Source organism: Camelina sativa, chromosome 18 (genome assembly GCF_030686135.1).
Source record: "Camelina sativa cultivar CO46 ecotype springtype chromosome 18, ASM3068613v1".
Taxonomy (NCBI): Eukaryota; Viridiplantae; Streptophyta; class Magnoliopsida; order Brassicales; family Brassicaceae; genus Camelina; species Camelina sativa.
Genome location: NC_141897.1, coordinates 17,358,612 through 17,381,746, shown reverse-complemented (window position 1 = coordinate 17,381,746; position 23,135 = coordinate 17,358,612). Strand labels below are relative to the sequence as shown.

Below are 23,135 nucleotides of genomic sequence, written 5' to 3'. Positions count from 1 at the left end.
AATCAATAGACTTCCCTCTTGTCATGTAAGAACAAGCCAATGAAAATGAAACGACCTTAAGGATCTTTATGTTGTTTGAAACTTAACAAGCACCTCTGCATTTTGCCAGCCTTGTGACATACTATGATGCATTAGGGATTTTTTAACTCAATCCATTACAAGGAATTTAAAAACAGAACACCAGAGAACGTTAATATATATAATTTAAAATCCAAATCTTCAATCACACAAACCCTAACTGATAGAAGGATCAAGAAAGGAACAATTGAAGTCACAAAACACAAGGCAGATCTAGATCCTAGTTAGAACTCGGAGAAGAGGTCGAAAAGATCCAGTAAGGGGCACTGACCCGCGAGGGTTTGCCAAATTCATCAAAAGGGAAGGGACGGTTCGTGCCAGAAGCTAGATCGTAACAACCATGTCTAGGGCCAATGTAATAGATGGAGTTAGGTTTGAGCCCCGGGTACAAGCTTGCTGAGAGACAGAAGGGTTCACTGTTACTAAGGAAGATGCAGAGATCTCCAATATCTTCAGTGTAACAAAAGTCTTTGCTCATCCCATCTTGCCTAAAGACCATGAACCGCTTAGTACTGCTGTGGACAAATTCCTCTTGGTGAATACACTGTGTGTACCTAGACAGAGGAAAACAAGTAGCTCAATATCTTTACTCTGCCTTGATTGATTCAAAAGTAGCTAAACTACTAATGAAAGAATACATACCACTTGATGAAGAAAAGTTCACCAGAGGAAGATTCCACTAAGTGGTTGGTCATGGAACAATTATCCAACATCTCCCAACCTGCCTGTGGAATCTTAGGCATATTTCTTAGGCGTATTTCTTTATGCTTGATCTCTTTGTAGTTGTTGAGATACAGAGAACCCATGTAGAGACCCTTAAAACTGGTAAAGTGGAAAGCTTGGTCTCTCTTGGAAAACATGAGCTTAGAGGCTGGTAAAAGAGAGTAAGCGGTCCCGATGTGAGTCCACTCAGAGTCCCAACGAGGCCTGCAGACACTTACGTGATATTCATTGAACTTTGCAGCCACAGAAAAGTCGTCTTGGACAGGATCAGAAGAAGAGAGAGACAGTTCCGTGGCATGGGTTGTGGGTTTATACTCGAGCCCAAGTGGAGGTAGTGATATGACTTTTGAAGATGAGACACACGGCTTGTACAGATCCGTGAGATGCAAGGTAAGGTCCTTCCAAGAAATTCCCCAACCTTGAGATGCTCCCAGAAGAGTTTTGCCAACGAGCTCTTTGGGATACTTCTTCTCCTTGCTGTACACTGTCTTTTTCGTTGCCGGGTAGAATAACTTTTGATGCATGATTATCCCCTCCTCTGGAGACTCTCGCAACTTCTTAGTGCCCAGAACCAGACATGGTGACTGAGGCAATGATGAGAAAAAACGAGCATTGTACCTGCGTACCTGTCAATTTCCATGAACCAAAACCGGACTGAGTAACCACCCAAGAATCAAAGAAAGTATAACACAGGAAGAAGGTTCGGGAGAGTATCTATCTTACAGAGAGCTTCGAGATTCGGCTGAAGAACAGAGCCATTTTTGTCTTTCTCCTCGTTCCTTTGTCCAAACTCCAAAGAACCCTAATAATTGCTCTTCTCTCTTATAATAAGAAAACTTTCCAAAATTTGTTTTTTTGTCTTTTCCATTTCCCTCGATGAACTCGAGATGCGAAATCCCAGAAATGGAAATCTTCCATATCGATTGTCAATACTCAATATACATCAACTTCACGCATTTAATTTCTTCAGGCCCATTTAAAAGTCTTATGTTTTAAGTTGATTTTTTATTGTTTGGATATACATTGTAACAAGTCAATCCCATGTAATGACTATGTACGAGTACAAAATTTGAAATATATTTGCTTTGACTTTGTTATATAACTAGACGGATCAGAATATTGTTTCTAGGAGTCATATATATAATGCGATTTATCTTTAGTTAAATAATATTACTAGACGGATCAGTGATCCGGGATCACACATAATGATAACGTACAGAACAATACATTTAACAACTAGCCAACTAGCCAACTAGGCCAACAACAACTAGAATCTAGGAAACACACATTAAAACTTGTACTGGCAGCCATCGCAACCAAAGCAATAACGGCAGCCACCGCTACATCCTGGGCAACCGCTGCAGCCACCGTATTCTGGTATCTCGGTCCCCTGTCCGTCTTGATCACTGTTGGACGTGGTTCTTTTGTCGTAGCTTTTCCCACCGTTTGTTCCGTAGTTGTAGTTCATGTCGGTCCCTTTAGCAGAGGAAGAGGAGGACTCGGTGCCAGTGGATTTGTCAGTCTCCTCTTTCTTCTTGACCAAAAAGCCGCCGCCGCCGATGTAGCCCTTGGGGAAAGGAATGAACTGCATTTTCTTGAGCGAGCCTTCATCTTCATCTTCTTCTTTTTTGAGCGAGCCTTCATCTTCATCATGCTCTTCTTCTTCTTCTTCTTCAAGATCCTGGTCCTTTGAAGAAGGAATGGTAGAATACCATTGGCTTGATGCCACGACACGACCGTAGGACCTTGAAACCTCGGTCTTAGCAATTCCACTCAGAGTCTTTGATTTTTTTTTCATGTTTCTCTCTGATTTTTTTGTTTCTTCTGATTTTTCTCTCTCCGTTAAGAGGAAGATACAACCCACTACCTTCCTTATATTAACAACTTGAAAAAGTAGTCTACTACTACCGGTTCTGCATCATAATGAAAACAAAAACAGAGTGATGATGTGAGAGAAAAAAATAATAAGAGTGAACATTACTTACACTTAATGATGTTGAGACGACTGACACTTGTAGCAGTTGTGACGTAAACACAAGTCAAAGAGGATCACATTAACAACTATGTCATACAATATTATTACTTATTAAGAATTTGACATATGATAAATCGGCTTTGCATCTTTCTTAAAAAATATATTAAAAGTGTTGTTCATATATACATATTTTCTAAAGACGCTGTGTTTTGAATTTTAATAAAGGCGTACACTTGCCCATCCCAATTTTACTACTGCATGCGTTTATTTCTTACCAACTTTTTTTTTTTCTTTTGTCAAGCACCAACTCTGCATTGCATTTTTTATATTGTAGTAAACTGTAACAAATATTACCCTTTAGCATTCAATATCAATGTCTTTTCTCTTTACTTTATGTTTTTTTACATAATACATAGGAAACTGAGGTTAATGAAGTATCCTCATTAATTGTTTAACAGATTTCTTAATTATATAGTTACTATTTTTTCTTAAAGGGTTGATTATATAGCTTATCCCACGTTATATTCTATATTGTTTTTTTGACCGTCATATTCTATTTTGGTCAGAGAGATGATTGGTTGAATATCATCAAAACTAGTAATTTTAAATGGTGTCGTGAGTTCTTCACTAAGATTTGAACTGAATATATCATGCCACTTTGTTAGGGTTTATGAGAATGAAGATTTGAACTTTTAAATTAATATAACTAAATGCAAATGATCGTGGATGTTCTGTGGTTTTTTATATTCCTTGGAAAGGAGTTTGTTGTTTTACTACTAGTTGCTTAGAAGACGTGAAGAGACTTCAAGGACGTTGCGGTACATCAACAAATTAATTAAACAATTTTTAGTAAAGTCAGAAAAGGAGACAAAATAAATCTGTCTCACAATTGACTAAAAAAATAAATCTGATTATCATATTCAACAAAATAAATAAATCTGTCTCACAAATAAATCATAAATCTTACAGTTTTTTTATGATTTGATTTCTTGACGAGTTTCTTGGTAAACAAGAAATTAATTTGTACACAATTGACTTAGTGAAAAGCCAGTATTTTTTTCGTTAATATATATATAGAAAATGGTTCTTCTTTATAGATATATAAGGTGACTGAATAATTATTGCAAAGTGGTGATTTATTCGAATAACAACACTAAAAGACATGACTTCAGGTCGAGTCAACGTATGCGGCATACCGGCCTGTCTTCAACTCAGTTCTTCAAGCTGCGTGTTACACAAGGTACAACAAAACAAACGAAGACATCTCTGTCTTTACCGGAAGAACAGCAAAATCTTACGGTTACTTTGATTTCCCACCTTAGAAACAGGAGGGAGGAGTGTTTATACCACACTTGTCTAGAAGAGGCCTGACCTTAGATGGATCAAACCCGTATCTGGAGATAAAAGGCTTGTACGGGCAGAGGCATTGTAGATTAGCGGCTTTGATCACTGCGCAGCAGTCCCGTCCCGGAGGTGGAGGGTTGTTTCCAGTGGCGGCTGGACGGCATTTCGTCAAGTTGTTTGTGTCAATGTTGCAAATAAAAAGGCTGGTAACTTCTTCCACCATTATTGCAGCGGTTAAAACTATCGCGAGAACTGCAAATTGCAAGTGGATTCCGTTGTTGTTCTTACCCATTCTCTCTTTTCTTTATATTATCGCTCTCTTTCTCAACTCTATTGTCATTTGTGAAACTCTTAAATGTATAATGAGGTTATTATATTAGCAACGTTAATGATAAGTATAGGTAAGACTAGTAAAAGCGTAGACTAAAACGGGTCTGTTTTTTGGACTAGTCATCGTTTGAGTTTAACGTGTAATAAAACAAACTGACAAATGTGGGAGACTTTACTTTAGTCTCCGGCTGCTGAATACAGGACTTGCTCCTTTTGCGTGACTATAATGGCTTCTCGTCGTTAGAGGACTGTGTCATATTAGAAGACTGTCTTCTTGTCATGTTAAAAACAGATCTATGACGCATGTCACAATACCAGAAACAGAGTTGCTTTCCTTTGACTGTTCTGAGTCTACTTCGACCAACTTTGCCAGAGTTAAAAGAAAGCTTGTGTAACACAATATCAACTGAGAAAATAGTTTATCATCTAGTACTAATTTACCACACCAAGTTAAAGATCAGTTTCCAAACCAATGGTCAATAAGTGGATTGGTTCATAACACTGAAAAACAATGTATAATCAATTGAAAGAAAAAAAAATAAAAAAAAAACATTGTAAATTTGAATTCTGATGCAAGAAAAGATCCAGCGAAGTCTATAGTTAGCACCATAGAGACCTGTCTCAGCTCAGGTCTTCAAGCTGCGCGAATACAAAACGTTACATTTGTTTCCAAGATCTTACTATTAAAATTCAATAAAACCACATCAAAATACCTTGGTAAGAAGGAGGGACTGTTGTAACGCCAGATTTGGCTACAAGAGCCACGACTTTAGATGGGTCAATTCCTAAAACTTGAATCTGCAGAGGCATTGTTTTATTCAAATATGCGGGTCGAGACAAAGTATGCGGCATACGACCTATCTTAGCTTAGTTCTTCAAGCTGCGTGTTACACAAGGAACAACAAAACAAACGTAAGACATCTCCGTATTTACAAAAAAAAAAAAAAAAACAGGAAAATGACTGTTTATAATACCACACTTGTCTAGAAGAGGCGTATACGGGAATGCTCGTAAGTTCTTCCATCAACTCCAGGGAGGCGAAAACTATGGCTTGAGATGCAAATTTCACAAGAGATCTGGTATTATTCTAATCCATTCTCTCTTTATGTCTACCTCTTGCTTGACTGATACCATGGAACCCTTAAATTTAATAGCTTATTATATAATAAATAAGTTAATGCTAAAGTGAAAGCTAGAAAGAGCCTATGATATGGGTTGAAGACTCTCAAGTCTTTGTAGTCAAGTCGTCTTTTGAGTTGAAATGTCTGCAAATTACACATGTGGGAGCTTATGGTAATTATTATTGGCATTTTTTTTGCCCTCTTTCTCCTTTCATAAATTAAAATTGAACAATTATTATTTGGGTTCTTTGCAGGGAAGAGGCATAAAGGAGTCAACGTATTGTTTTCTTTGCTAAAAAAAAAAATAGAAAAAAAAAAGAGTCAATTTTTTAAGATCATAATCAAGAAACTAAAGTAGAACATAAAGATTTCACACTAGAAAGAAAAACATTACTTTATTCTTCTCATAATTAATATGTATAGGACATTGTTCATCTAAGTAATAGACAAGGGTGATTGAAAAATCATTGCAAAGTATATAATTTATTCGAATCAGAGCAGCACAACACAAAAATACATATTATTACTTGACAGACTTCAGGGCAAGACAAAGTCTGTCTTCAGCTCACTTTTTCAAGCTGCATGTTACAAAAGGAACAAACATCAAAACAAACGTAAGATTATTCTCTCTTTACAGAAAAAAAAAAAAAACAGCAAACTCAAACGGTTACTTTGATATCTTACCTTACAAACAGGAGGGAGGACTTATACCACACTTGGCAAGAAGAGGCCTGATATTAGATGGTTCCATCCCATATCTGCGGAGAAAAGCCTTGTACGAACAGAGGCATCGTAGGTTAGCCGTTTTTGCCACTGCGCAGCAGTCGGGTTCCGGAGGTGGAGGGTTGTTTCCAGTGACGGCTGGACGGCATTTATTCAAGTTGTTTGTACTGATGTTGCAAATGGAAATGCTTGTAGCTTCTTTCACCATTATTGCAGCGGTTAAAACTATCGCGAGAACTGCAAATTGCATGTGGTTTCTGGTGTTGTTCTTACCCATTCTCTCTTCTTTTTTTCTCTTCACTCTGTGATTTGTGAAACTCTTCAGTATAATGAGCTTATTATATATAGCAAATGTTAATGATAAGTGGGAGCTAGTAAAAGCGTAGACTCACAGGTCTTTTGTTGCTCAAGTCGTCGTTAGTGCGGCTGCTGAAATACAGGACTTGCTCCTTTTTCCTGACTAATGGCTTTAATTCGTTTTTATATATCTTATTTTGTCCTTGTCAAGTCGTTAATTTTTTTTTCCTGTGTATATATCAAAAGACTGTCTAATTCTGTCTTATTTTCATGTTAAGCAAATCACAACACCAGAAACAGAGTTGCTCGAGTCTATTTCAACCAATTAACTTTGCCAAAGTTAAAAGAAATTAAAGCTTGTGTAACACTGTATATCAACTACTAGTGGAGTAACGGTTAATCATCTTTCTAATTTACCACAACAAGTTAACAATCAGATTTATTATGATTCATAATCATGACAAGTTGGACAGTTCTCAGTTTTTTTCGCTGGTTTTTTTTTTTTTTTTGAGTTTTGATTCTTTATAGGGAAAGGCGTGATGGTGGGTTTTGGATACTATGATAATACTTTACCGTTTTCATTAACGTATAAAACACGGTTCTTCTACATACACAAGGTGAATCTAAAATCACTATTAGTTTGTGATTTATTTGGAACAGAACACTAAAAAGAAGAACATTGTAAATTCACTTGACCAAAAAAAGAAAGAGAAACCATTGTATATTTGAAGTCAGATGCAAGACAAGATCCAGCGATCGACGTCTACAGCACCATCGAGACCTGTCTTGGCTAAGTTCTTCAAACTGCGTGAATACAAAACGTTACACACTTTCTTTGCTTTCAAGATCTTAGTAAAAAAACTCAATAAATCACATCAAAATACCTTGGCAACCACGAGGGACTGTTGTAACGCCACATTTGGCTACAAGAGCGGCGACTTTGGATGGGTCAATTCCTAAAATCGGGAGATAAAACTTGAATCTGCATAGGCATTCTAGATTAGCGACTCGAACCACTACGAGCACTCGTCGACAGGAGGCGGCGGATTGTTTCCAGTGATGGCTGGACGACAATTCTGCATATCGTTTGTGTCCATGTTACAAATGGACATGCTTGTAGCTTCTTTCACCATTGTTGCAACGGTTAAAACCATTGCAAACGCTGCAAATTGCATAAGGGTTTTGGTATTGTTCTTACCCATTCTCTAGATCGTACCCTAGCCTATACTTGTGGCATCTCTTTAAATATCTATGATAACGTACGAGCTTAAAAAAGGCTAACTGAAAGGTAGTAAGTAATTAAGAGCGTAACGTAAAGAGATAAGTATGGATGATGTAATTCTGGAGTGTTTTGAGTTGATATGTGTGAACAAAGGGACAAATGTTTGAAACAAAAAAAAAACACAGTTACATTGCATGCCATAGTTTCTGGGCGGTGAATGACAAAGAGTCTAATTTTAACTCTTTGCGTGACCAATGTGGCGCCGTTTGTTTTGCCTTTTTGCATCTTTTAATTAGATGGATCATTAGCACAGACATGCATTTCATAATTATTGATGACATCAATTCATGTTTTTTTTATTAATGGGAAAACTATGAATACAAAAATAATTTTGTCGATTTAATGTGATTGTTGTGCTCTCTTTTTTTTTTTTTCAAAAGATTGAATTATTCTTATTTTGTAATACTTAATATAGTGGGAATTTATATCCGGAAGCCTGCAAGAATAAGATTTACTATATTTCAATAATGAATATGAAGAAAACATCAAAATAAACATCTTAAACGATAGGTAAACTAGAATTATATGGTCAAGAATCAAGATTATCTAATTTCTCTACTTTTTCTTTCGAACTATATATCGTCGACCAAATGTTACCAATTTCATGACCGGTTAAACCAAAATTTACAAAAAGATAATTTAATATCACATAAATTTATATAATTAGTAGGCCGTCGTGCGTACCACACATGGGTTTGTAAAAAAAAAAAAACAAATGCAAAATATAAGAAAAACAAAAAAAAGTCGGTGGAGAAGATCTTTGTTTCCTTCATAAAATCTAATCTTCCTAAAAATAAGTAACCAAATTTTTTTTTTTGCAATAAATACTTTTGATCACTTGAGAATATATCTATCTCAAATATCTTCCGTAAATCATTCAAGCTTATCTAATAGTATGGTTAGTAATTTATGTGAAAATGTAACCACGTGAATAGAGAAAAAATGGTTTTAGTCTTCTTCGGTTCTTCCACATATAGAAACGACGACACCTACACAAGTCGTTCGTTTTAAAACCGTGAGGTCCACCGTTTGTTCCACATGTCGTCATCAGACAGCGAGTATATATATATAAATAAATTTAATAATTAAAACCCTACTCGCGATTCTTCTGACGAAACATTCAATTTTCACAACCATAGTAAACTCGTTTTCCTCCTCCTCCTTCTCTCTCTCTCTCTCTCTCTCTCCTCTTCATCGCTTTGCTCTCACACGAAGCAAATAACGATCCTATCTCTCTTCTTCTTTTGTTCACATTGTTGCGGTTTGATTCTTGCTTTCCCTAGTTTCCTGGACGAAAAAGCCAACATTGCATCGATAAGAAAGAAAAAAAGCAGAACTTTGGATTTGATTTTTCGAAACAGAGAATCTCATTTTCGATATAACATTGGGGGTTTGTTTATTCTCCTCCTAGATTTCTGGAATTTTGTGTTATCGAATCGAAAGTCATGTTTTTTTTTTTACTCTCTTCCTAATCCATCTGTAAAAACTGTTAAATTATCCAACTTTTGAATCTTGCTGTAATGTTTTTTTAGCTGACATTGCTATTTTAAGTATGAACCTTTGGATCGATAAAAATTTGTTTTTTTTTTTCTTCTTCTTCGTTTTATCTCAAAGTTTTGATTTTTATTTTTCTTTCTGAAGCTTACATTGATTTTTTCTTTTTGCAGGTTCTACATTGGTTTGATTTTTGAAGAGGTTTGATTTTTGAAGAGATTTTTTTTTTCTTCCCCCGTGAATTGTTACCGGGGAGATGTCTGGTTTTGTTGGTGTTATTGTTTCGGATCCATGGTTACAAAGTCAGCTTACACAAGTCGAGCTTCGGAGTCTTAATTCCAAGGTAAATAAAGTTAATCTCTTTCTCATTTTTTTTAACTTCCCATAGATGCAATCTTAAGAGGAGCTTTGTTTTGATCTGGATATATATATATATATATATATATATATATATATATATATATATATATATATATATATATATTTTTTTTTTTTTTGGGTTTGTGTGTGTGTTTTTAGTTTGGTTCGTTGAAGAATCAGAATGGTAAGGTTACATTAGAGGATCTTCCGTCTGTTTTGGTCAAGGTGAAGTCACTTAGTTCAGCTTTTAAAGAGAAAGAAATCAGAGAACTCTTGCCAGATTTGGGTTCTGATTATGAAACCGATGATCTTGATTTCGAATCGTTTCTCAAGGTCAGTTTGATCTTTCTCTCTGTTGTGTTTTTGTTTCTTTCTGTGAATCTCTTTGATGGATGTGTGATGTGATTTTTGGATTGATACAACAAAATGTGAGCAGATATATCTAAGCTTGAGAGATAAAGCTGCTGATAAATCTGGTGGTCATAAGCACTCATCTACGTTTCTTAAAGCTGGCACAACGACTCTTCATACCATAAACCAGTCAGAGAAGGCTTCTTTTGTTCATCACATCAACAGATATCTTGGGGATGACCCGTTTTTGATGCAGTTTCTTCCTTTAGATCCGGATTCCAATGATTTGTATGAACTTGTGAAAGATGGTGTACTTCTATGGTAATGTGCAAATTTGTGCTTTGTATTTCTGTCTCAACATTAGTACATTTGGTTTCTGGGGGTTTGACTTGTTCTCCCTTTTTCCTTTTTTGGTACAGTAAGCTTATAAACATAGCAGTTCCTGGAACAATAGATGAACGAGCGATCAACACGAAAAGGGTACTTAACCCATGGGAGAGAAATGAGAATCACACGCTTTGTCTCAACTCTGCGAAAGCTGTTGGCTGCAGTGTGGTTAATATTGGGACTCAGGACCTGGCTGAAGGACGAGTATGTTTTGCTTGCTTACTTTTCAGTAAATCATAATATATTGGAGATGAAAATCTATGATCCCTGACCACAGAGGTTTTATTGTTTTTGCAGCCTCATTTGGTGCTTGGATTGATCTCACAACTCATAAAGGTCCACACTTGTTTGCTATGTGCATCTTCCTTTGTGTTTATGCTTTGATTATTTACTAACTAATCTTGGAAACTGCAGATTCAACTGCTCGCTGATCTTAGTTTGAAGAAGATGCCTCAACTTGTTGAGTTGGTGGAAGACAACGATGTAATGACCTGCTAATAATCTCTTTGTGAATTTCTGACCAATCTATAAGCATGTCGTAAATAATAGTTACGATTTTATGTCTGTTGCAGGATATAGAAGAATTTTTGAGATTACCCCCGGAGAAAGTCTTACTCAAATGGATGAACTTCCATCTCAAGAAAGGTGGTTACAAAAAAACTGTTGGAAATTTTTCTTCGGATCTGAAGGTATTTGGCTTTCCAAGTAGCAATTCTTGGTATTTGGCTTCATTCTAGATAATTAACACGTAATCTTCTCCAACACACTGAAGCAAATATCGGTTTGAATAGGAAAACCAAAAGATCACCACCATAAGCTATGAAAATGTTTGATATTTTTTCTTAATCTTGATGGTTAACTATGCAGGACGCACAGGCATATGCTTACCTGCTCAATGTTCTCGCACCAGAGCACTGCGATCCAGCTACTCTAAATGCAGAGAATGATCTTGAAAGGGCAAACATGGTCCTTGAACATGCAGAGAGAATGAACTGCAAACGGTATTTATCTGCAGAGGAGATAGTTGAGGGGTCTTCGTATTTGAATCTAGCATTTGTGGCACAGATATTTCACGAAAGGTAGGTAAAGATCATTAAAGATAAGATTATTCTCTTATGCACTGGTACTTACACACTAGTTTCTCTGTGCCTGCAGGAATGGCCTTAGCACTGATGGTAGGTTCTCCTTTGCGGAGATGATGACTGAGGATTTACAGAGTTGCAGAGATGAAAGATGTTACCGCTTATGGATTAACAGCCTTGGGATTGAGAGTTACGTCAATAATGTGTTTGAAGATGTTAGAAACGGGTAAGCCTTTGGTATGGAAAATGATTTATAAGCTTTTGGTCCTAAAACATATCATAAGTTTTTTAATACTTAATATTGCTGATGCAGATGGATTCTTCTGGAAGTTGTCGACAAGGTCTATCCAGGATCAGTTAACTGGAAGCATGCTTCAAAACCACCAATTAAAATGCCGTTTAGAAAAGTAGAGAATTGCAATCAAGTCGTGAAGATTGGGAAAGAGAAGAGATTCTCGCTTGTAAATGTAGCTGGAAATGACATAGTTCAAGGGAATAAGAAGCTTATCCTCGGTAATAACTCCGCTTAGCTAACTACAATTTGTTTATTTTGACAAGATACTCTACAGTCTTATAACACTGGGGGTGTATATATATATATATATATGTCTCAGGCTTCTTATGGCAGTTGATGAGAACGCATATGCTCCAACTTCTCAAGAATCTGAGAACTCGAACACGAGGAAAAGACATGACCGACTCAGAAATCCTGAGCTGGGCAAACAGGAAAGTCAAAATCATGGGACGGAAATCACAGATCGAAAGCTTCAAGGTTCCATCTTTTACTTTCCATCAAAACTCAAAACTATATAAACTGAAAAAGCTTATGTTGAATCAAATCTGTATTGCTAAAACTTCAAATAGGATAAGAGTCTATCAAGTGGATTATTCTTCCTCGATCTTCTATGGGCAGTTGAGCCAAGAGTTGTTAACTGGAATCTTGTCACCAAGGGTGAATCAGGTCCTTTACTCTCTCATTAACTAGAATATATAGAACCTCTTCCTCTCTCTACCCTCTGCTTAAACCGCAGTTAACTTAACCGTACTTTTTTGGCTATGGAAACTATTACAGAAGATGAGAAGAGATTGAATGCAACATATATTGTCAGTGTAGCAAGAAAGCTTGGGTGCTCGGTTTTCTTGTTGCCGGAAGATATCATCGAGGTAAAAAGAACAGAATCTAAATCTTCTGAAACAGCTGACAATTCATTCAGACACAACACAACATACATTAAAAATATAAAACCTGAGCTGGTTTTAAAATGTCTTGGTGGTGCAGGTGAATCAAAAGATGATATTAATCTTAACGGCAAGTATAATGTATTGGAGCCTTCAGCAAAAAACATCATCGTCAGAGAGTTCAAGTTCGAGTTCGGATTCATCATCGACTTATAGCACGACAACGACATGCACAAGCACGTGCACGAGCACTGATGCTTCACCAGCTCCATCTGTCACGGGAGATGATGAAGTCTCTTCTTTAAACGGGGAAATATCGAGCTTAACGATAGAAGAAGACAATGACGCAGACATAATGTCTGATATCACCTCCATCTCAGAGGAAACAGTCATTGAATAGAGAGAGTGAGAGAAACCATACTCTTTGCCGGAACAGAGTTGCTTTGTAATATTTTTCACATCTTCTCTGTCTGTGTGTAATAAAATTATATTTGTTACCACTATTAAAAAGGGAAACATTAAAAGTGAAAAAAAAGGAAACATTTGTGAAGTACACTAAAAAATGTCAATCCTGTTCTTTTTAAATACAATATTTGTTGACTTGCAAATTTATTTTGTTTGGTTTATAAAGAAAAAAAAAAAGAGATATTTTAGAAGACCTCCAATGGTTTTGTACTAATTGTTGTGTTTGTTGTTGATGATTTGCTTTCAATGTCTCTCTCAATCTCTCTTTGTGCCTAGCTCGAGCATCGAACACGTCAGGCGTTGCACTTTAGAGTGCCTTCGCAGACCATACGAGCTACAAGAGCCAGGCACTTTCAGTCTTGCCTGGTTTCCTTTTATACCAATACTTTGGGTTGACCATTTTGTACTGAAGTGATGTTACCCTATTATTATACTATTTGAAAAAGGGAAATTAAAAATTATCGTCATACACATCGGCGTCCGTACACGTGCCGCGAATATATAAAACGATGAAAAAAAAAACTCAAAACAGTTCTCTCAGCATTGTGAAGACGACAACGACGATCCATACTCTCTCTTTTGATTTTCAATCACACTCACAGGAGTCGAGAATTCTCAAAAGGTTTTTAGTTTACTTCTTTCTTCAATTCCATTTTCTAAATTTGGGGCTTTTTCGTCATCTCAATTCTTCTATTTTGAAGCCCTTTTTATCTCCAATTCGTGTTTCTTTTGTTCTCCTAAGACAAACCCTAATTCGAATTTTAGGGTTTATGAGAGAGTTGTGATTTTTCATTGATTTGTTTGGATACGTTTCTAGGTTTAGGGGAATTGATTGATTGATGGCGTTCGTTGACGATGATGAAGAGGAAGACTACTCTGTTCCTCAATCAGCTTCGAATTACTATTTCGAAGATGACGATAAAGAGCCTGTTTCGTTTGCGCGTCTGCCAATTCAATGGACTGGGGAGGATAAAGTTGTTGATGGGAGTGCGTTAGGTTTATACTTGAGAGGAAGATCTGGTGATGGGCTTTTGCCTCTGCATAAGCTTGTTAAAGCTTGGAGATTCGACCTTTCTAACTTTAGGCCTGAGGTTTCTGTTCTTACCAAGGATAATATCTGGGTTAAGCTTGAGGAACCGAGGAAAAGCTACGCGGAGTTGATTAGAACTGTTTTGGTTACATTGTATTGGATTCAGTTTCTTAGGAGGAATCCTCAAGCGTCTGAGAAATCTCTCTTGGAGAAGTTAACTAGATGTTTGAGGTGACTGGTTTGGTTTTTTTTTTTTAAGGTCTTTTGTTCTTTTCCTCTGGGATTTGTTTAGTTCTTTTGGTTTTTAACTCCTGTGGTTTTTGGATGTTGTTTGTGTAGGTCGTATGACGTGAAGCCATCGCAGAATGATCTGGTGGATCACATTGACTTAATCGCTGAAGCTGCTAAAAGAGATGTCAATTTGGCGGAATCAAAGGTTAGTATGGAGATTTTTTCCTGACTTTCTGGTCTGTCAGATGTTTGATTTTACAAGAGGCTCTTTTACGTGTTGTTGTAGCTTCTGTTTCTTGAGAGCTTTTGATGCCAACCATATTTGTTTCCAAGAGTTTTAGTTCGCTTTAGTTCGCTTTCTGGCTTTAATGTTTTCAATATATGTATCATCTTATTAACCTGATTCTCTCCTAATTTTGTTGAGTTTTTCTGTCTTCTGTGACTAGTTTATACTTGCATTTCTCGCTAAGAAGCCTACCAAAAGGAGATTAACTGATGAGGTTTGATTTTCTTTTTTAATCCCACTTGAGTACTCTTTTCCTAATGTGGGTTTCCCCTGTTTTTGCCCTTTACTTTCACACGGTCTTAGTTTCTGCTACGAATTTGTTATTACTTATTAGGACAATGCAAAGGATGATTTCATAGTAGGAGATGAAGACACTTATGTAGCTTCCGATGAAGATGAATCGGGTGATGAAGACGATGATTTTTTTGAGTCTGTTTGTGCAATATGTGACAATGGTGGCGAGATTTTGTGGTATGTTTCCTTACTGGATATCAATCTTGTAGTTTGATTTCTCTGGAAGTTTTTTTGCAGAATTAGTCTTCCTCCTTTTACTTTCTTGGTTAGAATAAGGCCATGCGTATCTTCCGTTTCGTTTGGCATTTACAAACATATTTTATGAAAACTGAAAATGATTTAACAACGTGAAATATGCAAAACGCAATTCCAGTGGTTAAGGTGATCGAGGCCTTACTAGGTTTCTGCAGATTCATTGTTTTACTCCATATTGTGTGTTGCTATTTCACTGGACCAGATCTTTAACTCTTGTGTTCTGCTTTTTGCAGTTGTGAAGGAAGCTGCCTGAGATCTTTTCATGCTACCAAAAAAGATGGTGAAGATTCACTTTGTGATTCTCTTGGCTTCACCAAGATGCAAGTGGAAGTATGTAACATAGATTATTTTCTCATGAGTTCTGAATTTTTCTGAGCGTCTTCGTTAATGTTTTTTTATGGACTGTTTTCCAGGCAATTCAGAAATACTTTTGCCCAAACTGTGAGCATAAGATACATCAATGCTTCATTTGCAAGAACCTTGGCTCTTCTGATAATTCTGCTGGGGCTGCAGAGGTATGAAATTATTGATCTTTAATGTTGAATTCTGTTCAGACGTGTTTTGTTGATAATGGTGACTGTCAACTAACTTGGATGAGCTTTGTGTTTTAAACCTGTTCTTAGGTTTTCCAATGCGTGTCAGCCACCTGCGGTTACTTTTATCATCCTCGTTGTGTCACAAGACGGCTACGTTTAGGAAATAAAGAAGAGTCTGAAGCACTAGAGAGACAAATCATTGCAGGAGAGTTTACATGCCCATTGCACAAATGCAGTGTCTGTGAAAACGGAGAGGTTAAGGCAGACTCTAATTTGCAATTTGCTGTTTGCCGGCGATGTCCAAAGTCCTACCACAGAAAATGCCTGCCGCGGTATACCTCCATTCACTTGTCATTCTTTTTCTATTGCTATCTCAGAGCTCTATTTGAATTACTGTCTTGTTGTTTTGTAGGGAAATTTCTTTTGAAGATATTGAGGACGAGGATATATTTACTAGGGCATGGGATGGACTCTTGCACAACCGTGTACTCATATATTGCCAGTAAGATTTTTTATATGGTGTATCTTTCTGTGTAAATTTATAAGTATACTTACCTTGAGACATCCATTTGAATGATTTCCCTTGCCTAGAGAACATGAGATAGATGAAGAACTCCTGACACCAGTTAGAAACCATGTAAAGTTTCCTTTCACCGAAGAGAAGAAGGCCTTCATAAAAGAAAGAAAAAGAATACTAGAATCACATGTGGCACGAGATAGAGAGAGACCTCAGGTTAAGGATCCTTGTAAGGATCCTGCCTTACAAGATACTTGTGGAACAGCTTCTGTTAAATCCTGTAGAAGTTCGTTTCCTTCATCAAAAGATGGTGTCTCAACAAAGAAGCAAAGATTAGTGTCATCTGTACCAGACCATTTGAGAAAGCGAAATGATGTTGATCCATCGATAAAGTATAAAGTGGTTCCACAGAAATCCCAGAAGATGATGGAAGATCCCCGTGAAGCTGGCAAAAACAAGCTGGGAGTCAAAGAGGCACGTGAAGTTGGTAAAAGCAAGGTTTCTCTGGGTGAGCGGTTGTTTAATTACGTTCAGGAACCTAACATAGTAAAGCCTGGGCGCGTTGATCCAGTTGATAGCAAGCACCATAAGACTGACTCAATTGCCTCCAAGGAGCCAGGAAGTGAAATTCATGCATTGGACAACGACTCTCAAAGGAGGTTAGTATTTTATTGTTTAAAATTCCAGTTTCCCTTAAAAATCTATTTAGGACCTATTAGTAAATTTCTTACATCGTATCTATTTTTGCCAATGTAGGCTCTTGGCGGTAATGAAAAGAGCTACTGAAGAAATAACTATGGGTACTATTTTAAAGAAATTCAAAGTTCAATCTATGCACACAAACTCCACAAGGAATGTTGTGGACAAGACGATCACTATGGGGAAGGTAGAGGGCTCAGTTCAGGTGGGCTAGAAATCTGAATCCGATCACTATTTGGCCTCTCTTAGCTCTATTTCTGACTTTAAATTTTGTTTCTTCAGGCTGTCAGAACAGCACTAAAAAAGCTTGAGGAAGGAGGAAACATTGAGGATGCAAAAGCAGTTTGTGAGCCAGAGGTTCTGAGACAAATCGCCAAGTGGAAGGTCCTAAGCTTATTTCTGCATCCTTTTTATATGTCTTTGCTTGCAACTAATTTTTTTGCTAATCCTCTAGATCTTTATTTCTTTTGCTTCAGGATAAGCTCAAAGTTTATCTTGCTCCTTTTCTCCATGGTGCACGCTATACCTCCTTTGGACGTCATTTTACTAATCCTGAAAAACTTCAACAGGTAATCTATCCTTTTAAAAGCATAAATAAGATTAAGGTCTAAGCAGTTGACCAAAAAAAAAAAAAATTAAGGTCTAAGCATCCTATAAGTAACAAGGATTTCGGTTCACACTTCCGTTAACTAGTGAGAAAGAATAATCGTCGAGGAGAAATGACTCTTAAAAATGTAGGCTGTTTACGCCTTTTCAATTAGCTTACTTAATCTGTCTTCTGTGAGGATTATTATGCTGTTGGCTTACACTTTCTGCCACCTGCTTTTTATACACTGTTAAACTCTAGCTCATGTATCTGAAGCTTGATGCCTGATCGGACCCTATTACTTTGTCATGCAGATTGTTGATAGGCTCCATTGGTATGCAGAAGATGGTGATATGGTGAGATTTGCTCACAAACGTTATCTGTTAGGGTTTTTTTTTTTTTTTGTTTACGTGTCTTACAATTCTGAAGTATGATATTGTTAGTATTATGATCAATTTCTTGCGCATAAACAATGATGTCTGGTTTCTGGTATCTCTTCCAACAGATAGTCGACTTCTGTTGTGGCGCTAATGACTTCAGCTGTTTGATGAAAACGAAGCTTGAAGAAACGGGGAAGAAATGCTTATATAAAAATTATGATCTTATTCAATCGAAGGTAAGGTCTTCCAACTGACACGGAAACAACATGTACTGGATCGTAGTGTGTTCTATTATTCATCAGTCTTCTAGGAATATTCATTGAATTATTTATCTTACTTTCAGAATAGTTTCAATTTTGAGAGAAAGGATTGGATGACTGTACGCAAAGATGAGTTGGAACCAGGTTCAAAGCTGGTAAGATACAAATTTCCTTTAAATCTGAACCTTGTGTTAGCTCCCGTGACATTGAAATAGTTTGGGTTGTATCCAACTATTTATATTTTTGGCATTATGAGTAGATTATGGGGCTAAATCCACCATTTGGAGTCAATGCTTCTCTTGCAAACAAGTTTATTGCTAAGGCTCTTGAGTTTCGCCCAAAGATTCTCATCCTCATTGTTCCTCCGGAGACTGAAAGGTTTCAGTTTCCATCTATCTCATCTGCTCCTCTGTACCATTTCTTAACGACTCTTCTCTCCCTCTTTTGTTAAATCTCTCACTTTTCTCAACAGGTTAGATAAAAAGAAGTCATCTTATGTGCTCATATGGGAGGATAAAACGTTCCTATCTGGAAATGTAAATCATTCGCTCTTCTTTTGGTTTGCCCTCTCTTGATTTAGCTTTCTGAGAGATTGAGCCTTTCTTGAGTTTCTATTAATGTTTTGTTTTCTTGTCTATTCCTTTCAGTCATTTTACCTGCCTGGTTCTGTCAATGAGGAAGACAAACAATTGGAAGACTGGAACAATGTTCCTCCGCCGCTTTCTCTCTGGAGTCGGTCCGACTTTGCAGCCAAGCACAAGAAAATAGCGGAAAAGCATTGCCACTTGTTTAGAGATGTGGGGAGCTCAAATTTAGGGAAAGTAGAAGAAGAAGCAAACGGATCTTTGCATCCACTTGGAGCTTTTGTGGGCATGTGTACTACTATTCCTAGAGATAGTCCTTCCACATTGGACAACGAAGATGTTCCTATGGAACAGGATGAAATTGAGGTAGCTGAGTGTGTTACTAACATTTTGCTCTCTGAGAAAATCGAAACACGGGAAGCTATAGCACGTGTACATCAGTCAGATCACTTGTCAAAGAGAAGTCAGCTGGAAAAGGAGGAGAAGACCAAAGACTGCTCTGGTAGGAAGCTTGGGAAGTCCGTGGATGCTAATGATGTGGATTTGAAGAGCAATGACATGGAAGAGGATCCAGGAGAGTTGAATAGAGCGCAAGAGAGCATCAAAGTTAAAATTCCCGAAATGTCATCTGATTGGCAGAGTCCTGTTAGGGCATCCCCAGATGATATATATGATGTCTGCACATCAATTTCCAATACAACATCTCAAAGACCTCACGAATCTGTAGAAGTATCTCTGCCTACAATAACGAGGACAAAAAGTAACTTGGGAAAGAATATTAGAGAACCTGATGGTAAAGTGCAGGGCATTGGAAAACCTGAAGTGACACTGAATAGGCCAAGCTCTGTAAGATCTTCTAGAGAGGACATCTTTACTGTCCGTCCATCGCCAGCAAATACGGGTCAGAAGCCATTTGAAGCTTTTGAACCATCTCATGGTGCAACTTTATCCCATTTCGACGATGGTCTTGCTGCTAAGTATGGCCTTGGTGGAGGCTACAGAATGCCGGATCCTCCTTTCATACCGGACCAGTTTGATTTCCGAGGATATTCAGACCTCAATAGAGGGGTTAGTCCAAGAGAGTATTCACAGCAATACGTTGGGCACTTGGACCCCATGTTAGCTCCTCCAAATCTGATGGACAATACATATCTATTGCAACAACGTTATGCACCTCACTTCGATCAGATGAATTACCAGAGGATGAGCTCTTTCCCAACTCAGCCTCCAATGCAACCTAGTGGACACAATCTCTTTGATCCTCATGGCTTTCCACTGCAACCGCCACCGCCTCCACCTCCACCACCTAGTGACTTTGAAAGGAGTCCAAGGGGTTTTGCACCTGGCCCGAACCCAAACTACCCTTATATTAGTCGATCTGGCGGTTGGATTGATGACTAGACTATCACTAACTATCCTTGTAGTTGCAACATTTGTAGTTTGATAGATCTTTTGTGTATCACTCTCTGAAATTAATTGTAGGAAGAAGAGAAGAAATCTTGAACTTTTCTCTGCCACTCATGTCTAAGAGCTAGTGGGCCTTTTGGCTATTCAATAATATCAAAAAGAAAAAGGAAGCCAGCTTTGTATTGTCATTTAAACTTTGAAGACCATATATATTGGGGAAAACGAGCTATTTCCCCCTGAAAACTATCATATCGTTTTATATAGAACCTGAACTTTAACCCGATCTAGATATCTCCTAAAAACAAGTTCGATTCCTATTTCTCCGTGAGAATTCCATGCTTATTTCTCCATAGATCTCGGTTTAATTGGTTAACAAACTAAACCTTATAGAAAACCACTCAAACCGATACCAAACCACTTATGTCAAGTTTTTCATCTGATTAAAACCAAAAAAAAAAAATTGGATCCTTTTTCTTCGTTTCTTTTTCATTGTTTCACTTCTGATTCCAGATTTTTGTGAAAAAAACTGAATTACCAAAAACAATTTCCACTACATTATTCACATCTCTGTTTTTGCAAACACCATTAACCACATTATGAAGCAGGCCACAATGTTTCTTATCTCCGTCTCCAAAACAAGGTGCTCCACCGTGAACCTCTCTCCACTCTCCTCACCCAATCCATCTCCAAGCACGTCGAACAAATCCAATAATCTTCCTAAAAAGCTTCCTACATCGTCGCAGCTCAATTATTGCTTCACCACCGTAATCAGATTTGGTTTCAGCCTCCGTAGAATCTTCAACGTCTCGATTTCGTTTCCGGTGATGTCGTATAACCAGTGCTGCATCCAATGAACAACCAACCACACTACCACAGCTTTGCCTTGTCTTGTCCCGAGTTGACTCGGATCGATTTGGTTTCCAATTGGATAAAATTGAACTGGAAGTTAAACGATGACGCGAAATCGGCAAGTCTCTGGCAGGTTGAAGCTAGTAGATCGGAGGAGAAGCCAAATCGATTAGAGTTTTTGAAGATGTGAAACAGATCACGTCAAAATGGATGATATGTAGATCGGAACTGCTGCTACATAGATCTGCAGTCACCATCATCGGAGCTGACATCATCACATCACAGTTCCCCATCATCAAAGGGAGAAAGCCGAAGGAAGAAGAAAGCCATCGGGCTTCCTATTTCTTTCACATATTCAATAAATAAATTAAATTATTTTAGTTTAGGTTTATTTCGGTTTAGTGATTCGTTAGTTAGTTGGTTTAAAACAGTATACCAAACAAACCGACGTGTGTGGGTAATTAGATGAAAATTCTTGTTTTACCGGGGAAATAGATTTAGAACTACGGATTAGAGGAGATATACGTTGAGAACTATTTTTTCAAAGATATCTAGATGGGGGTTAAAGTTCGGGCTCTATATAAAACGATATGATAGTTTTTAGGGGGAAATAGCTCGTTTCCCCATATATATTGTTGTAACTTGTAATTCTTTAAAACAGGACCACGCCAAACACTGGTGCTTCCTCAGAATTTGCAAACAACAGATCTGAGAAATGGAAGAAAACATAAGAAACTTAATCGAGGTATGGATCTATGCGTTAATATCTTTATCCTACTGTTATTTCATATCATCTAAAATCTCCAAAGGTGTTCTTCGTCTCCTCTCTATCCTTCCAATCTGCATTCTGTTTCTTCTTCTTCCTCTGTTACTCTCTTGTGTGCATTTTTGCGCCATTTCAGCTCTGTTTCTCTCATGGCTCGCAAACTTCAGACTTATTCTCTTTGCCTTTGATCAAGGACCTTTGTGTCCACTTCCCCCTAAACTCTCCCGTTTCATATGCTTTGCTTGTTTACCCATCAAAATCAGACAAACCCCTTCTCCAGATGCGATCAAGAATCTTCGTTGTAAGAATGAACCTATGCCTAAATGGGTCCTGGCTGTCAAATTTTTGGCCTTGGGCGTCTTGTTACATGTCTATGAATACAGGGATGGTTTGCCTCGGTTTGTTGTCTTGGCTCTTTATTGTCTCCATTTATACCTTGAGGTGGAACTTGTCTTGGTGTTTGTTGGAGCCGTGGTATCTACTCTTCTTGGCTGTGACATCGAGCCAGTGTTCAATGAGCCCTACCTAGCCACCTCTTTACAGGACTTCTGGAGCCGCAGATGGAACCTCATGGTTTCAGCCGTCCTACGCTCAACGGTACACATCCCCGTTCAGCGTTTTTTCAAACACTTACTCCATGCCGACGGGGCTACGTTTGCTGGGGTCTTGGCCTCGTTCTTTGTCTCAGGCGTGATGCATGAGCTGATCTTCTTTTACATGATCCGCCAGCCTCCAACTTGGGAAGTCACTTGTTTCTTTGTCTTGCACGGTGCTGCAACAGCCACTGAGATAGCGGTGAAGAGAACACACTGGTGGAGGCCACCGTACCGGGCTGTCTCTGGTCTTGCAGCGTTGACGTTTGTTAGTCTTACGGGCGTTTGGCTATTCCTCCCTCAAATACTGAGAAACGATGTTCATGAGAGAGCGATTGGTGAATGTTTATCAGTTATTGACTTTGCCAAACGCAAGTTATTCACTTCTCCATGATTCTTTTTTGTTTTTTTTTTCTCAATGCAAAGGCTAAATTTAGTTTCTCTTCAATGTGTGAAAGAAACCGAATATAGAAGTGTGAGACACGTTGTGTAGAGTATGAAGCGTTCTTAAAGCGCAACAAAACTAAATAATATGGCTTGCAGAATTTAAGAAAAGTCATGAAGACAAGAACACGTAAACCTCAAACAATGTGTCCAACGAATGATGAATCTAGAGATGCAGAGAGAGGCAACACTAGTTTATTAATAGTCCGACTCTGTTAACAATGTGT

The 23,135-nt window shown here is 37.7% G+C and overlaps 8 protein-coding genes across 9 annotated transcripts; 3 read left to right on the top strand and 5 right to left on the bottom strand.

The window, feature by feature from the left end:
• Positions 1–165: 165 nt before the first annotated feature.
• LOC104761582 (putative F-box protein At4g17565) lies at positions 166–1,756 on the bottom strand. Its single transcript, XM_010484687.3, has 3 exons — positions 1,525–1,756; positions 721–1,427; positions 166–632 (listed from the first exon to the last, which is right to left on the bottom strand). Exons 1-3 carry the CDS (start codon positions 1,558–1,560, stop codon positions 299–301), a joined length of 1,077 nt encoding a protein of 358 aa, XP_010482989.1. The 5' UTR covers positions 1,561–1,756; the 3' UTR covers positions 166–298.
• A 200-nt stretch (positions 1,757–1,956) lies between these two features.
• LOC104761581 (uncharacterized) lies at positions 1,957–2,732 on the bottom strand. The gene has a single exon (XM_010484686.3). It carries the CDS (start codon positions 2,597–2,599, stop codon positions 2,090–2,092), a length of 510 nt encoding a protein of 169 aa, XP_010482988.1. The 5' UTR covers positions 2,600–2,732; the 3' UTR covers positions 1,957–2,089.
• Positions 2,733–3,953: 1,221 nt separating this feature from the next.
• LOC104761580 (putative lipid-transfer protein DIR1) lies at positions 3,954–4,453 on the bottom strand. The gene has a single exon (XM_087499117.1). It carries the CDS (start codon positions 4,410–4,412, stop codon positions 4,095–4,097), a length of 318 nt encoding a protein of 105 aa, XP_087355243.1. The 5' UTR covers positions 4,413–4,453; the 3' UTR covers positions 3,954–4,094.
• Positions 4,454–5,947: 1,494 nt separating this feature from the next.
• Positions 5,948–6,624, bottom strand: LOC104761578 (putative lipid-transfer protein DIR1). Its single transcript, XM_010484684.3, has 2 exons — positions 6,256–6,624; positions 5,948–6,149 (listed from the first exon to the last, which is right to left on the bottom strand). Exon 1 carries the CDS (start codon positions 6,569–6,571, stop codon positions 6,257–6,259), a length of 315 nt encoding a protein of 104 aa, XP_010482986.1. The 5' UTR covers positions 6,572–6,624; the 3' UTR covers positions 5,948–6,149; position 6,256.
• An 822-nt stretch (positions 6,625–7,446) lies between these two features.
• On the bottom strand, positions 7,447–7,893 carry LOC104761577 (putative lipid-transfer protein DIR1). The gene is given in 2 exon segments (XM_010484683.3): positions 7,447–7,613; positions 7,616–7,893. Coding segments are annotated over 2 exon segments (330 nt in total). The 5' UTR covers positions 7,794–7,893; the 3' UTR covers positions 7,447–7,461.
• A 984-nt stretch (positions 7,894–8,877) lies between these two features.
• On the top strand, positions 8,878–13,334 carry LOC104761576 (fimbrin-3). Its single transcript, XM_010484682.3, has 15 exons — positions 8,878–9,263; positions 9,541–9,710; positions 9,887–10,060; positions 10,164–10,399; positions 10,498–10,669; positions 10,763–10,801; positions 10,880–10,948; positions 11,038–11,154; positions 11,333–11,544; positions 11,621–11,773; positions 11,861–12,060; positions 12,162–12,319; positions 12,412–12,508; positions 12,620–12,711; positions 12,827–13,334. The coding sequence occupies exons 2-15, from the start codon at positions 9,624–9,626 to the stop codon at positions 13,124–13,126; spliced, it is 2,106 nt and encodes a 701-aa protein (XP_010482984.2). The 5' UTR covers positions 8,878–9,263; positions 9,541–9,623; the 3' UTR covers positions 13,127–13,334.
• A 260-nt stretch (positions 13,335–13,594) lies between these two features.
• On the top strand, positions 13,595–20,422 carry LOC104761574 (protein ENHANCED DOWNY MILDEW 2-like). 2 transcript variants are annotated; one of them, XM_087499114.1, is made up of 19 exons: positions 13,595–13,813; positions 14,009–14,452; positions 14,561–14,657; positions 14,899–14,952; positions 15,073–15,209; positions 15,521–15,617; positions 15,701–15,802; positions 15,911–16,155; positions 16,236–16,325; positions 16,415–16,999; positions 17,097–17,244; positions 17,322–17,423; positions 17,516–17,608; positions 17,940–17,981; positions 18,131–18,241; positions 18,349–18,420; positions 18,525–18,643; positions 18,738–18,801; positions 18,913–20,422. In XM_087499114.1, the coding sequence occupies exons 2-19, from the start codon at positions 14,031–14,033 to the stop codon at positions 20,248–20,250; spliced, it is 3,918 nt and encodes a 1,305-aa protein (XP_087355240.1). In that variant the 5' UTR covers positions 13,595–13,813; positions 14,009–14,030; the 3' UTR covers positions 20,251–20,422. The 2 variants fall into 2 exon arrangements, with proteins under 2 accessions (XP_087355240.1, XP_087355241.1); XM_087499115.1 differs by having other exon boundaries at positions 13,687–14,452.
• Positions 20,423–20,678: 256 nt separating this feature from the next.
• On the top strand, positions 20,679–23,019 carry LOC104761572 (putative long-chain-alcohol O-fatty-acyltransferase 1). Its single transcript, XM_010484677.3, has one exon. It carries the CDS (start codon positions 21,821–21,823, stop codon positions 22,856–22,858), a length of 1,038 nt encoding a protein of 345 aa, XP_010482979.2. The 5' UTR covers positions 20,679–21,820; the 3' UTR covers positions 22,859–23,019.
• Positions 23,020–23,135: the final 116 nt, after the last annotated feature.

Bases quoted from the DNA above. Each gene is read 5' to 3' on its own strand.
- LOC104761582 (XM_010484687.3), bottom strand. From the start codon at position 1,560: ATGGCTCTGTTCTTCAGCCGAATCTCGAAGCTCTCT. The intron at 1,428-1,524 runs GTAAGATAGATA...GGAAATTGACAG, and splicing joins GCCGAATCTCGAAGCTCTCT to GTACGCAGGTACAATGCTCG. The intron at 633-720 runs GTATGTATTCTT...TCCTCTGTCTAG, and splicing joins GAACTTTTCTTCATCAAGTG to GTACACACAGTGTATTCACC.
- LOC104761581 (XM_010484686.3), bottom strand. From the start codon at position 2,599: ATGAAAAAAAAATCAAAGACTCTGAGTGGAATTGCTAAGACCGAGGTT.
- LOC104761580 (XM_087499117.1), bottom strand. From the start codon at position 4,412: ATGGGTAAGAACAACAACGGAATCCACTTGCAATTTGCAGTTCTCGCG.
- LOC104761578 (XM_010484684.3), bottom strand. From the start codon at position 6,571: ATGGGTAAGAACAACACCAGAAACCACATGCAATTTGCAGTTCTCGCG.
- LOC104761576 (XM_010484682.3), top strand. From the start codon at position 9,624: ATGTCTGGTTTTGTTGGTGTTATTGTTTCGGATCCATGGTTACAAAGT. The intron at 11,545-11,620 runs GTAGGTAAAGAT...CTGTGCCTGCAG, and splicing joins GCACAGATATTTCACGAAAG to GAATGGCCTTAGCACTGATG. The intron at 12,509-12,619 runs GTCCTTTACTCT...AAACTATTACAG, and splicing joins TGTCACCAAGGGTGAATCAG to AAGATGAGAAGAGATTGAAT.
- LOC104761574 (XM_087499114.1), top strand. From the start codon at position 14,031: ATGGCGTTCGTTGACGATGATGAAGAGGAAGACTACTCTGTTCCTCAA. The intron at 16,156-16,235 runs GTATACCTCCAT...GTTGTTTTGTAG, and splicing joins CACAGAAAATGCCTGCCGCG to GGAAATTTCTTTTGAAGATA. The intron at 18,644-18,737 runs GTTTCAGTTTCC...TTTTCTCAACAG, and splicing joins GTTCCTCCGGAGACTGAAAG to GTTAGATAAAAAGAAGTCAT.
- LOC104761572 (XM_010484677.3), top strand. From the start codon at position 21,821: ATGGAAGAAAACATAAGAAACTTAATCGAGGTATGGATCTATGCGTTA.